General features: G+C 43.7%; 1 protein-coding gene across 1 annotated transcript in view; it reads right to left on the minus strand.

The window, feature by feature from the left end:
• The window catches only part of DYSF (dysferlin), a 1,004,398-nt gene that overhangs the window by 13,718 nt on the left and 974,175 nt on the right, over positions 1-16,505 (minus strand). Inside the window, exons 56-58 of the mRNA XM_078674496.1 lie at positions 9,924-10,102; positions 8,593-8,702; positions 5,482-5,629 (exon numbers count right to left, since the gene is read on the minus strand). Of these exons, the coding sequence (XP_078530622.1) occupies positions 5,482-5,629; positions 8,593-8,702; positions 9,924-10,102 (437 nt within the window). The remainder of the gene's footprint in view (positions 1-5,481; positions 5,630-8,592; positions 8,703-9,923; positions 10,103-16,505) is intronic.

Consider the following 16,505-nt stretch of genomic DNA (forward strand, 5'->3'; position numbering starts at 1 on the left):
ACAGGAAACGGACAATTACAGGTAAGTAACGTAAAAAATAAATAAAACAAATTTTGTTCCGCTCGCTGCATCATATTTGGCGTTGCAGCGCAAGCAACGAAATTCGTTTTTTTTATTTTTTACGTTACTTACCTGTAATCGTCTGTTTCCTGTATTTTACCCCCCCCCCCACCATGCCCCTCCCCCGCCCCACATCACCGCCCGGTGAAACGCCCTACACGGGCCGTCGATGCCAGGGCCATAGGCTGCACCCACACTGCTCTAGGCCATTGCAGCGCAGGCAACTCCCCAGTGCCAGTATCATGCACTACCATTCTAGGGCCCTGCGCAAGCCCAGCCAGGGAGGCTCACTCCATTGTTAATTGCTAATGGTATCTCGGGGAGTAGAGGAGTAGAGGAGCCGAGTGTTAGCCCCTGTACTTGATACCATGCACGCTGGAAGCATGGTATTTGTGCCCTAGGGATAAAGTCCAACACAGGACAAGACATCTCTGTATTCCCGAAGGTTTGTTGAAAATGCTAATCCGCCTTCACACTAACAACTTCGCCCAGGTGAGATGTGGCAGGATGGGTGCACTGTCCGAGAGGTTCCCCGTTGGCAGGGGGGTAAGACAGGGATGTGTGCTTGCACCGACCCTGTTTTGCCTCTATGTCAACGGGGTCATCTCCCACTTAGAGGGGGTACCCAACTCTGATGCCCCAAAACTAGCCGCCGAAAGGGTCCCAGCCATCATGTTTGCCGACGACACTTTGTTGCTATCAAAGTCGGCAACGGGTATCCAGCGCACCCTAGACGGCTTTGTGGATTTCTGTGAGGCCCATGGATTGGAAATTAATGCCATCAAAACAAAATTCATGGTCCTCAACCCCCCACAGAAATTCCATTTCAGCCCTAGCATTGCACACAATAGGCTTGAGAGAGTGAAGACCTTCGAATATCTGGGCATCGTGCTAAACGACAAACTTACCTGGAATACGCACCTGGAGAAGGTCCTACTTAAACTGACCCAACATTCGGGGGGCATTATGAAGCTTATGGCGAACAATAAATCCACAATCAGGCCCATCGGTCCTCCAATGCAGATTTACAAATCTCAGGCTAAGGGGGCTGCCATCTATGGGTCTGAACTCTGGGGCCATGTTGGAACATCAGTCCTCCTGAAGGTGGAAAACAAATTCATCCGTAATCTTGTTGGACTACCACCTAGTACTCCTCTCGTCCCCCTTAGGATGGATCTAGGCTTATGCCCACTTGATGAAGATCTGGCCCTCCGCCCGCTGGCCTTCTGGCGCAGAGTATGGACAACTCCAGAATTGGCCAGCTACAGACAAGGACTACAGGAGGTCCTTGCTATTCCGGGTGCTGGAAAAATCAAATGGCTAAATTTTATCAAATTGGAACTGGACGGGCTAGGACTCTCTAAAATGTGGTCTGATCCCTTGCCTACGTGTCAACTCATTTCCAAAAAAGAGCTAGCCAAGACATACCGTGATAGCAAACTGTCCCTGCTTTTCAAACAACGTAAACTTGGGACTCTGACAGACTCCTTCATGTCCTTCAAAGCCAATTATAACTTTGAACCGATTCTGGATAAAGTCTACCCTTCTCTACTTAGGAAATTATACCTACAGTGGAGACATGGGTCCCTCCCTATCAGAACATTTACTACTAAATGGAGTGACGATGTAAGTAGTACCTGCCCTGCATGTAGAACCTCGGAAGAAACTGAACTTCACATCCTTTTCCTTTGCCCTGCCTACCGAGATATCCGCAAGTATTGGATTGTTCCCTTGTGTAGGAATTTGGGCTTGGCAAAGTGTATGGCCGCTTTTAGGGTCTTAAAAACTGACTTGACCGACTACATTGTGTTTGCGGTGGCGAAGTACCTAGGTGCTTTATGGTCCATCAGAAGGAAATGTCTCAGGGCCAGTAACTGACTTACCTGCATACGGGTTATACCAGTGCAACTTGGTTTTTTTTTTCTTTTTCTTTTTTAAAAAAGGAAAAAGGCTGATTTTATAAAATTTTACAACTTGCTGTATAAACTTTTTATCAAATTCAGTTTTAAATGTATGTTATAAACGTCTTTTATGGTAAAATTCTACCGAAATAAAGATATTTTTTAATTGAATTGTATTGTTGAGCATGCTTGAGAGGAAGCTCAGGTAGCTGAGGCATTCAATGTTGAAAATTGGTATGATCTATAGGACACAGAATTGAATTGCAGCAGGGTCAACTTAGCCTTACATCCTAATGACCTAACTATTTTGGATACCCTTTTGCTGTGCAAAAGAAATATTATCTCACACAAAACAAAGCGGATAGAGGTACCTCTACTAATCCATCCTCCCTAAATCACTAAACACACAAAAAGGAAAAGGAGGAAATGAAAATATCTGGTCAGAGTATCACAAAGAAAAAACAAAGTGGCGTCCGGCACTGATCGGAGGTAGAGGGGCAGAAGGGTGGTAGGATGCAGGCAGTAGTGGGGAGGGGGCAGGGAGGACGCAGGGGAAGTGGGAATAAAAAATAAAAAAATGTACCTTCTCGCTGCTTCCTCGCCTCTGTAGTCACTCCCTCGCTCGGCCTTACCAGAGCACACCCAGGCGACCAGTCAGCCAATCAACGCTGCATTAGCAACGTTCTGATTGGTCTGAGCTCCATGTTTTGGTGCTCAGATGCTGACTGGGGGCCTGGGCCTGTTTTCCATGTAGGCTGTAATGGAGCCTGCAGGGAGAACATGCAAAGTGTGCAAGTAAGAGAAAGTAAAATAATAATAACACAAATTATTATTATTTTGAAATTAGTCGCTAACGTCGCTATCGGCTATTAGCAAGGCAGGCGTAGCGATGGAAATATTTCCGCTATCGCCAAAAACCAACGCCTGCTCAGACCAGTTCTTAGCCATGTTATCCAATGGGAGGTGGATAACATGGCTAAGAGCATTTCATTGCTAATGCGTGAATATCGTTGTATTATCAGCGATATTCACGCATTTCGCCGCTATCGCTGGATATTTTAGCACAATGGAGAAAAACGTTGCTAATAGTATGTTTTCTCCGCTAACATATCCAGCGATAGGCAGCGATAAAAAAATTGTCGCTAAGCCTATTTAGCGATAATTATCGCTACTTGTTGGTAATATGCCCCAAGGTTTGTTAAACATTGCCCTCACCCACTAATAGTGGCATGCTTCATCATAGGGCGTGCTACCAACATCCCTACGCAGACCAACGGCTAGAATGGAGCAAAGGGATAAGGGAAAGACAATACACACATATATAGAGAGGGATCGATTGTGTAGAACTACAACAAAGACTGTGATTAAAACTAATTCAGGAATGTCCTCAAATGACTTTAATCATGGACTCCCTGGATGGGATTAAAATATTAAGGATAGTGATGAAAACAGGGGATATTATTGCCACTTCAACCCTCATTTCTGCTAGTTGTCGACATGTTTCAGCCGCTACAAATCGCTCACAAGGCTGATTTGGCCTTCTAAGGACTGAAGATCAAAAAAATGGTACAATCCTACACAGTCATATGTAGTGCTGTAAAACGATGGAACCTTGACACAGTCATAAAAACAGCTATTCTAAAATAGCAATTCATGGAAACAAATAATAATTTTCTCCACCTGTTAACTTTTAACTGATTAAGAGGGTTGGACTTTAAGGTGTGTTGTGAATGGCAGGATATCCCCTACGATTCATACTTTCAGTTGGTGGTCATCAAAATGAGATATCTAAGGGATTCCTTATAATATCAGTTTGTTGATAAATCAGTGGATGGTAATTTTTGCAATTGACTATATTCCAAGTTGATGCGTCCAAATATTTGTGCTTATATTAGTAGAATATTTTCATATGTTTCTTTTTAAATTCCGACTTTTCATTTAATTCTTTCATATTTTTAACAGTATCGACACATTTATTAATTCATTAAAAAAAATCTGCCAAAATGTTATTCTAGGGTTGTGAAAGAATACGTTAAAAATTAACGGGTCTGCGTTGCTAATTTATGGTAGTCCTTTTTAAGCGGTACTTGATAAGAAGGTGCAGTGGGATACGCTTCCCCTAATCCTGCCCACTAAATGTGCCCATTCTGCCTGTTCTACACATAAGAACACTGTAGGGTCATCAGCAATAAGTTGGAAAAGATAAAGTCTAAACATTTGCCTCTTGGATCGTAAGAGCTGTTGAAATATGTAAGTAGCTCGGCAAGTCAAGTACAAACACTATGCATTCATGCGCAAATTATTTACAGAACACAAATAAATAAATAATTCCTATTTCTAAAGCGTGAACAGATCACTCCTTAAGGTTTCAAGGCGCTGTGGGCCATCGGGGAGATTTAAGTGAGCTATTGTACAGAGTCACATGATGCTGAGCGGCCATTGGCGCCGAGGATCGAACGGTGAGCCCCGTGCTCTGGAATCAGCGTCTCCGGCCGCTGCGCCACTCTTCTCCCTCCCGCAAGTCATTCTCAGAGGGCACCTGGTATTCTGGGTGGATGTGGCGAAAACCAACACTCTTCCACTGAATCACTAATGACAGCCAGGCATGCACTGTGTTGTGCATGTTCTGTGGCACACTCACAAGCCTGAAATCAACTCATAACTGGCCCTCTCCAGTTGCTCCTTACAAGGAGGAGTTTTTTGATTGGTGCTGGCATTTCCAAAGGGGCCACAATATGTGCAGCGTAGAAGAAACTTATACAGGAGTCCACATTAATGTTTGTGTGGCTGAGCAATACAGGTGCATCAACTTGAAGAGTATGTATGACGTTACAACGCATACTTTTACAACGCATGCCTTTACAACGCGGTTTTTACAAAGAAAACCTTTACAACGCATAGCGCTTTGGGGTGCTGGATACTGAATAGTTTAATTTACTATTCCAACTCCAGTCCCCGTGGACACTAGGGAAGGTGTTGGATAGTAAATTATTCCCTATCCTAGAGCGCCCCCCAGCGCAATGCTTTGTAATGGTTTGCGTTGTAAAAGTTGTGTCGTAAAGGCACTGCGTGGTAAAAGTTGCGTTGTAAAGGATGTTTCCCACTAGAAGATGGTGTCAGTGCACACGGACACACTCATACACACACACACACACACACACACACACTCTCTCTCTGAAGCAGACCTTTCGAATAATTTTCACTGTGTGATTCTGCAGGGAGAAAGGGATAGAGCCATGGAGAGTGGGGTTTTTGGACCTGCTGCACTGTCCAAACATTTACTCTATCCTCTCCCAAGCCAAAAATGAAATCAATGTGTGATAGTGTCTTTTCACAGGTTCTGTGTGTGATGAGTTTAGAAAATGTGCATCGCACCATGGCACCCTATGAGTTGACAGACATGCGGAAGTCATCTGCGTGATCCACCACGAAGCAGTAGAGGAAGACACCCAAGTGGAGCCCATGACTGACCGCACAAGGAAACAGACAGAGAGATAGATAGACATCTGTGAGACCTTACCGGGAAGGAGTAGAGGAACACGCCCAAGAGAAGAACCAGGATGAAGACGATGAGGAATATGAGGATGGCCCACTTGAATCGTCGCCACAAAATATATTTCATGGTTTTATATGGGGAGGTGAACCACAGGAAGGATGTTTCTGGACGCCTGTAATGAAACACAACACATGGATTATCAGTAAAGCAGATATAAGCAAATATCTCTAGGTGAGAAGAAAACACTTTGAGTATTTGAGGTGACTCAAATAAGTTTGCACCATGGGCTGATCTGAAGACCGTCTGCAGTTTGCCCAGATGTATGCACTTTAGCTGACCCAACTTTGTCTGATTCACAATAGGCATATGCACGACAACCTGGGTTAACTTTAGATTTCCAAGAATACTCTTTACCCTCCATGTCTACCGGAGTTTTTTTGTCTGCAAGGATACATGTTCGTCCCTGGAGCTGCATCATCCACCCACATAATATGTTATTCACCCTAGAAAACAATTACTACAGCTCTTTAGTAGAGTAAATGTGTGCATCTGTATAAAAGGAAAATAACAACAATGTATTTGTGAGTGCCCTTATGTTGTTGTCTTCTACTCCTGCAGGAATAATATTTGCACGCCAAGGCACCCCATTCAACCGGCTATAATATTATACTTTATGTTAGAAATGGGGGTCTCTAGTTGGCAGAGGCTTGCACCCTGTCGATGTAGGGACCCTTTTCTAGTCAGGGTAAGGCAGTCACACAGCTAAGATAACCCCTGTTCACCACCTTGGTAGCTTGCCATGAGTAATCAGGCTTATTTCAAAGGCAATGTGTAGAGCATTTGTACATCCACACACAGTAACACAATGAAAATATGTTATAAGGACACCACAACCAGTTTAGAAAAATAACCAATACTTATCTGAATCAAACAAGACCAGAATAACACAAATCCAACATACACAAGTAAAGATATCACTTTTAAAAGGTTAAAACATTTCAGTTACTAGGCATTTATGTATGCTTCACTTTTGGCACAAAGTACCTGGGATACATAAAATACAAAGATGATGCGGGTGCAGGGGAGGTGAGACGCTGGAAGTGCAAAAGTGATGAGTCGGTTTCTTACTCCCAAGGGAGGTGATGCGTCAATTCCTTACTGCCATGCAAGGGAGGTTATGCATTGATTCCTTACTTTCAGGGGAGGTAATGCATTGGTTCGATACTGGAAGGGGAAGTGATACGTCAGGTTTCGGACATGCGGCATTGGTTCCTTACAGCAGTGCGATGTCAATGAAAAAAATGGCACCCAGGGATGATGCGTTGAAGATGCGTCGAAAATCCAGACGCGCTGCGTCGATGTGGCAGCAGCGAAACAACTGCTGTGTCGATTTCTCAGCCGCGAAGCGGGTGCTGTGTCGGGGTCTAAGCAATGCGTCCCAGACCTTGGGGATGTGATGCTCGAAACTCAACCTGCAGCAATCCTTCTAACATGAGCGATGGGCGTATTGGAGCCTGTGATGTTGTTGATGCGTTGATTTTCAATGAGCCGTCACCCTGTCTTCTGTGCAGGCTGCGGCGATGCAGAGATCTTCAGCAGCAATGCATCAATAAAAATAGGCGCTGGGAGCAATGCGTGCATTTTCTTGGTTCTTAGTAGCATAACCACCTCCAATGGTCCAAAATTGGAATCAGCACCACTTGGCAGGTCAGAACTCCCAGGAGAGGAGTTCAGGGGCTGAAGATGAAGTCTTTGATGGCCCTGAGCCTTCTTCACAGGAGGCAAGCACACTCGAGCCCTCGGAGAACCTTGGAAGCATGAAGTAGAAAGCAAAGTCCAGTCCTTTCACTGCTCAAGACTGAAGCAGCTAGCAGCAGGCCAACATAGCAAAGCAAAACAGCAAAGTGGCAGTCCCTCCTGAGAGCTAATCCAGCTCTTCTTCTTAGCAAAGTGTCCTTTAGTCGAGAAGTGTTCTAATTTGAAAGTGTCAGAGGTCCAATACTTATACCCCTTTCTGTCTTTGAAGTGGGCAAACTTCAAAGGAAAGTCTTAGTAGTGCACAAGACCCTGCCATTCCCTGTCCTGGCTTCAGACACACTACAGGGGGGGGTAACAGCTTTGTGTGAGAACAGGCACAGCCCTATTCAGGTGTCAGTGACAGCTCCTCCCACCGCCCTAGCTCAGCAAGGCGCATCAGTCTGGTGATGGCCCATCAGGATATACAAGGCCCACCTCAGCTCAGTTTGTGTGCACAAGAGCACAACTGTCAGCCAATCCAGACATGGACTATACAGACAGGCAGAGGCACAGAATGGTTAAGCAAGAAAATGCTCACTTTGTAAATGTGTCATTTTCTAACACGCAATTTAAAAAACAACTTCACCAAAATGTACTTTTAAATTGTGAGTTCAGAGACCCCTAAACTCCTAATTTTTATCAGCTCCCATTGGAAATTGCACACACAACCCCCATGTTACCCTAAGGGAGAGATAGTCCTTGCAGTAGTGAAAAAAGAAATTAGCACTATTTCACTATTAGGACATGTAAAATACACCAGCAAATGCCCTACCTTTTAAATGCCCTGCAACCTGCCCATGGGGCTGCCTTGGGCCTACCTTAGGGTTGACTTACATGACATAAAATGGAATGAAGGCTTGGCAAGTGGGTGCACCTGCCAGGTCAGAACAGCAGTTTAAAACTGCACACACAGACACTACAGTGGCAGGTCTGAGACGTTTGCAGGGCTACTCATGTGGGTGGCACAATTAGTGCTAGTGGCCCACTCGTAGCATTTGATTTACAGGCCCTGGGCACACCTGGTGCACTTTACTTGGGGCTTATTAGTAAATCAGTTATTCCAATCATGGAGAAACCAATCACCAATACAATTTAGACAGGAAGCATATGCATTTTAGCACTGGTTATCAGTGGTAAAGTGCGCAGAGTCCTAAAGCCAAAAAATACAGGTCAGAAAAAATGGGGGGAAAAAGGCAAATTGTTTGGGGATAACCCTGCAAAAAGGTCCAGGTTCAACACTTTAGATGTCAGTGAAATGTCATTGTAAATTTGTAAACCAGGAGAGCATACATACTGTATAAAAAAAACTTTGACATAAAATGAAATAAAAAGTCTTACTTTGGATCTTCTAGTTTAGGATTCATATTTGGTTCATCGCGACCCAATCCTGCAGGTTTCTCCTCACTCTCCTGGTCGGAGATAATCTCTAATGTCATCTCAAGTTTTCCCTACAGAAAAAAGAAATACCAGTGGCAGCACGTTAGAGATGGTCACTACCAACCAAATACAAGTATTAGCTGGTCATTTCGGGGACCCTTTACACGTATTTGATGAAGACAATCTTGAAAATGTCAGTTTTGGGAATGTATAACCAAATGCACCTTCCCCTCGCTCCATCAACAAATTATGATGCAGTGCATCTACTACTAAAAACAAATTAATTACAAGGGACTACCCGTTTAAGCCGGGCAACTCATACGAAAAAGTACAACAACATTTTACTTGGGGAAACTTGGAACCACAATTAGAAATTGTAATTACAACTAATGTAGTCCTGTCTACAGAACTGAAGAATAAAGGCCCTCTTTACATGGCGGGCGGACAGACACCGACAGGTTGTCTAGGGCATCGATCTAACCGCTGCATTTCAATGCAGCTGGTCAGACTGCAGAGGTGGGGGATAGGACCACCACCTCCAACAGGATCAATCATCCATTCAAGATGGCAGCCAGATTCCTCTTCTACAATGGGGGCGGTGCCTGCCCTAGGGATTAGAATATCCCTTTCCGACTGCCTGATGATGGCAGTCCCACCGCTTTGAACAGGCAGCCGGAAAGCGACTTTGGGGGTCCCTAGCAGCCTCTGCTATGTGGCCTGGGTGGCACACGTGGTGCCCTCCCAAACACCTGGTGCCTGGCACATGGTGCATGAATGTTTAAAAACAACCCTTTTCCTTTTCCGGGCTGCAGCACAAGCCACAATTGAAAAATTGAGGTTTTTAATACCACCTACACGGCGGTCGCGTCCTAATCTGGCAGGTGGGACCGCCGACTACATGTCGGCCGGCCCCACTCCCCCTGCGATGGCAGTTGGACACTCGTCCGACTGCCATCGTAATGTGGCCCTAATATATAAAATACCTATAAATTTCAATAATTGAATCGAAAAATGACGAATGTTTACAGAGTGAGATTTTGTTGTTATATTTGCTAATTGGAGGACCATCAAGTTTTTATGAATGATTTAAAATATTCCCTTTATTAATTCAGTCAGTAGAATATGATATCCATTTATGATACAGGAAATGCACAGATCTGTATTTGGCAAGACTCCTTAGAAGTATATTGCATTTTTCAAACCAGCTGCTTTCTAAGAGGCTAAAAGTTACAAAACAAGCCCTAATGGACCTAAAGTCACATCCTCGACACATGGCACCGGTCAAGACTTACCGCTAGGATCTTTTTCTCGTCCTTCTGTCCGACACACGGCCACCAACCTTTCACAGTTTTTTGCTCAAAAAGGGACACACATTTTTCCGAAGGCAAAGTATCATCCAAGAGCTGCAATGAACACCTCTCTGCTGTTTTAGCCGGCTTGGGCATCCGATTCAAGTCCATCTGAACTGAGCCTGAGGGAAGAAAATGCTCTGTTATTGGCATTGACCGTTCCACTATCATACGTTTCACAGCACTGAATTTCTAACAAGCATCGATGGTCTACACGTTTTACAGTGCAACGCTACCATCTTCTTAAGACTTAGCGGGTTAATTAGATCAAATGTTAGGACAGTGGAGTCCTGCAGAGACCCATTTGCTATGTTTGCAGATCCCCACTGGGATTGCAAGTATTTTCATCTAAAGTGCTTCTGCCAACGTGGCAGGAACACTTTCAGTGGCAATGCTCAATGCCACTGGTCCACCGTGTCATAGCAGCACGATAGACTAGCCGGCTTTTTTCTGTGTTCTAAACACAACCCCCAACACTTGTGATGCGTGGAAATTTTTCTCCCAGCACATTGGAGGTATTATAGGACATAGAGTTCTGGTTTCATTTGGTCAGCAATTCTCGTGCAGGCAGCCGGATGCCTAGAGGTTTTTGATTGGTTGAGCCAACAGATGCCCTGTTCTAAATAATGTGGAGGTACTGAGATGAGGTCAGTGGAGCACCATTCAATTTTTAGCAGCTGTGCCATAACCACCCACTTCGAAGTGGCCTGCTTAGTTTGTTGTGGAATTTAGGCTAATTGAAAAATGGAGAGATGTTTATTTATGATCACGGTGGCTCAATGTAGATAACATTCCAAAAATGGAATCTTCTATAGATTAAGCACTGCCTACAACTCTAAAACAGCCATTATGCAGATACAGTGATTAATTTCTAGGTTTTGCAGAATTTCTTCATAAAAAGTAACAGTTAGCCCCCCCTGTCCTTAAATAAATTCCCAAAGTATTAAGCTACAGGGATATTACAGGCAATATGCTACTTCCTGATTACAAAACCTGTTGGTTTCATGTTACAGTCGCCCCCTTCAGGTGAATAAAGCATATTTCAAAAAGTAAAAAAATTGTATAGACTGAATTGTGAAGACAGGTTTTAAAAGCAAAACTAAAATAAAGACTGCAGGAAACATGGGGCATATCGAACAAGAAGCATCCGGCACATTACCTTTTTAATATTGTGTTTTTATATAAAAAAAAGAAAGCGGTAAAGATATATTCCGTATTACAATTATTTTTAAATGTTGAGTAACACTTTAAACTCTGTTGAAAGGTGAGGTAACAGGTTATATTTGAGAGATAAAAAACAAAATAAAATCAGTTTTGAGTGAGAGACTATGAAGTTTTGCAGTGTAACAGTTCCAGCCCCAACCTCTGGGAAATGACGACCCCCCTCCCCCACTGTCCATAAACAGCCGCTAATCCCGAAAAAACAACAAGCAGAGGTCAAGTGCATTAAGAGATTTAAAGGCAATCTCATCTGCCCATCACACGAGGAACCATCTATTAAACAGGATTTAACTGCTAATTCATGTGTGCTTAAAAACAAAAACACAACATGACTTCATGACAATTAGTTCAATCAGTGTGCAGAAAATACAAAAAGCACAGTCGACCTAATGCCCGAGGGGAGCCTTGTAAGGCTGAATGAAGTAGTTTATCTGTACTTTACTATTAGCGAATGAAATTATTCTGGTCTTAGATCATGGCTGCCTGCACACTCTCCTATGCCCCCATGTATAATAGAACCCAAACAGCAAACAGACATCTTGATAAAGCAGAAATGTGGGGGAGCAGAAAACCAGCGAAGACAAGCAAGGCCAGATTAGCCAGAACCACTGTGAAGGGGGGTCTTAAAATAATTCACACTATATTAAAGTCTTTGAAGCCTGCCCAGCATGTTATTCATGATAAATGTTTATAAAGTACTAATAGGGGGATTGGAGATTATTAGGTAAGTGATGGAAGGAGGAAAGTCGTCCCTTGGCAAGGCCAGGGCCACACACCGTGCAGGAAGAGCGCGTGAACTTCTGACCTCTTGCGAGGCAGCGCCAACTCTCAAATAGTCCTCAGGCCTGTGAATTTGGGCCCAATCCGCAAAGAAAAGTAGGAAATCTGCACCCCTACAAACAGGTGTAGATTTCGAGGCATACTACTTACTGGCAAATGTCACGTGACACGTCCCAGGAGCTCCTGTTTTACTAATACAGAATTGTACAGAGTGCACAATTTCAGACAAGGAAACGCAGCCTACGTGCACATTGGTTGGGGGTGATCTGTTTACGTCCCCAAGGAGGAGTTACTCCAGCCCATTGCTCTAGTAAAACTCTGTTTCCCTGGTGGCAAGAGGTCGGATCAAAGTTTGAGATTTTTCACAAACTCACAAGATTGTGAGCATTCACAAACCATGCTTTGGCCCGCCCCTCCTCAATCCTTGCATGGAGTTTCATACCACAGAGTTCTAAACAGAAGTAAAACCATTTACGTCTCACAAATTCTGACAGGTTTAACAATGAGCCGTTTTCAGCTGTGAAAATACGTGTATGGCTGAAAACTGACTTTGTGAATTGTGAATTGAACCCTATATATATATATATATATATATATATATATATATATATATATATATATATATATATATATATATATATATATATATATATATATATATATAAATTTAAAGACTGAAACATTTGAAATTTGCTATTAAAGCATGATTATGATTTAAGAATAAGGGTGCAAAATAACTATTTTGTTCCCAAAGTTTTTCGAATTGGCAAAGTGTAAGTTGGTCACCTATGCACAACATTTCCAATTGTGAAATTCCCAAGTAAAAAGCATTTAATTTTAAATATTTGTTTTGCAAAAAATAGGGATGGCTCCAATATTTTTCCAAGTACCTACACTTTGGATATCTTCAACCATGTAACATCAGCAACGTTAAAAAGTTCACAAAGTTGCTGAAAGGCAGCAGAACAAATTAAAGGTTGTTTGCCACCCATGAAATACACATATGTTTCTGTAACAATCACATTTATGCGCATTTCTTGAGGGGGTGGGCGCATAAAACGCACACTCCCATATTTTGTGGCAATTTAAGGTAAAGAATTTTTGGAAAAGTGCTTTCTGTGCAGCCGCGGCCCGTGGAGGGAGTTGCGGTGGGGCGGTGAGGGGCAGGGTGGGGGGTGATAAACACAGGAATATGGATGAATACAGGTAAGTAAACAATTAAATTAATAAAATTATTTTCGTAGCGCGCCCTGCATTGCATTTTGCGATGCAGGGCACGGAACGAAATTCGTTTTATTAATTTAATTGTTTACTTACCTGTATTCATCCATATTCCGGTGTTTATCACCCCCCACCCTGCCCCTCACCCACCCCGCCTGCCTGCCCCACCGCAACTCCCTCCGCGGGCCGCAGCTGTTTCTGTGGCCAATAAAAGATGATGTGGTCTGTGTATTTCTGCTTGACCCCACTGGACTGCCAGGGGTTGTAGCTGAGAGGTTTGAATCCTTTCGAGAGGTAACCATTGGGTCAGGTAGTAGGTTCAGCCGCTATCGTGGTGCTTTGAGACTTGGGTGATAAAGCACTATATAAACCTCCAGGTATTTTTACTATAGATTAATCTATATTAGAACATTGAATGTTGGGAGCTCCATTGAAAACAATGGAGTAGCTCTGGGCCTATAATGGCTGATAGAAGCCTTCTGCTCCCAGCCGTGCAATGTTTGTCTTCATGTTCCTCACTTTTTAATTTAGAAAATTCTACCCTCAGTGGGTGGAGTGTTCTAATAGCGTTGTGCCCTTCTGGCTTAGGCTATACCGATTTTCAAAGGCCTCACACACTTGTAAAGTTTTCTCACTCACAGAAACTGATTCCTCAACAATCTTGGCCCTCTCACCTCGCGCCAGGAGTCTAAAGATTGTCTTGTGAGGCATCCTCAGTGCTGTAGCAATAGTGCCATGGGCCCTACTGCAGATTAGGAGGTTGGGCCCCATCCTCTGGGTCACTAGTAAAAAGCAGTCACAAACTGGGGTGAAGTTGTTGGCCCTCCGTAGTCAAGTCACGGGCTCCAGGGCCACTGCACTATCGATAGCAAAACCCCACCCCCCCGGGTATCACAAGTAAGGAGTGTGCTTCTTTATAGCGCCTTGTAGGCAAATACAGATACGAAATAACAACAGATGTAATAATTTGCACCACTGGTATTTGGTGGAAAAAATTGGTAAGAAAAATATAGAGAGATACTTAGGAACTGCATGGAACAATTCATGCAAACATGGAAGCAAAAGGGTTTGCAAGAGTGGAGCGGTCCTGGGAGAAGAAGACAACCTCTATTCATCGGTAAAATAAACGTGAGAAGCTGTTGGACCAAGAAGACCTCTGAAAACTGCGAGAGAGAAGCAGCAAAGCCCCTGAACAAGATCTGGAGTTCTACTGTTCAGAGGAGGCCAATGTTACCCATGATGGGTCCCTCATCAAATAAGATACAGACAGATTTACAGAGAAGCATTGCCCAGCTACACATTCAGTAGCCCATGAGACCCAGATGCAGCGCTCTAAAGGAAATAAAGTGATGTGTGAAACATTACTGGAGATGGGAGTAGTTCAAGAAAGTTGATAAAGTAAAGATAATTCTTCTACAAAGACTTAACAGGTGCTCCTGGATATTACAATTCAGAAGGCCAGCTTTAAAATCCAAATATAGAAGACATTGTGGCAGAACATGAAAAGTACCAACATGATGAAAGGAGGGGGTGTAGGGAATGTGGTTTAGCTCAACTGTAATATATGGGATCATGCACCCACACCTGAACTTTGTAATGATTCTGCAGGTCGTGGAGGCATCCCACGCAGATACATAGGCATGAGGCCAAAGAGCTCGCTGCTTATAACATACCATTTAGGGTACATTTTCCCACGTAATGCATATAGCCACATCTAAACATGCGGTAGGCAGCTGGGCCACCTTGCGTGTGCTCTCTTTTTCACAGAGGTTATTAGGGCAGAGTGAGTAGTCTCTACATGGCCCACAAGTGGAATCGTGGAGCACAGTGGGAGGACCTTATTACCTTTGTGGCTGCTGTGGTGGTGAGCGTGGCCTACTCTAGTCCTGGCACACGATGGCGCCACTGGGTCATAGTGTGTGGCTTCTCCATGGACCCATGGTGAGCAAAGGCAGCTGGGGGGCATGGGCTGCCTCTAGAGGATCACAGGATGCAACACCCCTGTACACACCCACTCTTCAGACACGTCGCTCGTCTCTTTGGGTGGGTTAGCTGGGCTTCCCTACTCCTGCAGGTGAGATCACAGAGGGGACTGGAGAAAGCCATTGCAAGCACAGTGCAAGACTGGACAGTAGCACAAGCACTAGAGTGCTCGGAAAGCCTCCGACCTGTGGTCAGAGGCTTTCCGAGCCCCATCGTAATAAGGCCTTAACCCCTTCCATGCGTGTGCTGATGACGGCTGGGGGCCGTCATGAACCCGCCCACTGTTTAAAAGGGCCGTGCCCAAGTGGTTAAGGGTGCAAGCAAAACTTTACAATGATTAGCCAGGTGGTTACTTCAAATACAAGATCAAACCACTAAAACATAATATATGTTCTTGGCGTCCAAAATGAAGATGCTGATTGCCGAGATTTCCAGTGAGTGACAATGAGAATTTGGAGGAAGAATGAGAATGGGTCTTGGCAGTGTTGAAGCAGGATGCATGGGCAGAAAAGGTGAGCATAATGGAAGGTGTTATTGGAGGAAGATAAGGAATTGAGTGAAAAAAGAAAAAGAAGGGTGGATGACCAAAACATGCATGTGGAAGGAATGTTTTGGGAAATTACAAAATGATTGGTCAAAATTATCTGAAGATGAAGGGATGTTATGCTGGACAGATAAACTCATAGTCAGTGGGTTTGAGAAAAAGGTTGCTGGAATAGTTGTATAAGAGGATGAAGGAAGTTAAGGAAAGTAAGATGTGACGTGATACCTTGTAGGAAGAGTGATACCTCTAATATGGTAAAGGAAACATCAGTAGTGCTCACGGATTACCCACAGTGGGAGTGCAAAGAGTTGGTGTGGATACCCCGTTTGTGTGTAAAATGAAAAAGGGACAATATGTTTTTTTCTGGTAAGATTATTTTTCAAAATGTACTGAGTGAGGTTTATCAGTGAAATAAGGACTGAGGTTGCGATAAATGTCGCGAATATGCATTCACAACAGAAGAACTTCCATAAATAGTAAATACTGAAAATGGATTACAAATTACTGTTCCATATCATCCCACAGAAAAAGGGCAAGTTGAAAGTTTCAATCAAGTTCTGGGAGACTGTGTAGAAATGGTTGGGCAAACCAATTTGAAATGGGAGGGGGAAGTGAGACGAATGGTGTGAAACCTTCATACCTAAAGGAATCTCCTTTCTGTTTGCTAAGAGGAAGAGTGCCTTGTACAAAAGTATGTCCTTAATGGATGGAGAGGTGTGGTGTTAAAAGATGTACCTGGGAGAAGATTCCAAGTTGAGAGAGAAACAATAGAAGTG

The sequence above is a fragment of the Lissotriton helveticus genome, chromosome 2_1 (genome assembly GCF_964261635.1).
Source record: "Lissotriton helveticus chromosome 2_1, aLisHel1.1, whole genome shotgun sequence".
In the NCBI taxonomy this organism is placed as follows: Eukaryota; Metazoa; Chordata; class Amphibia; order Caudata; family Salamandridae; genus Lissotriton; species Lissotriton helveticus.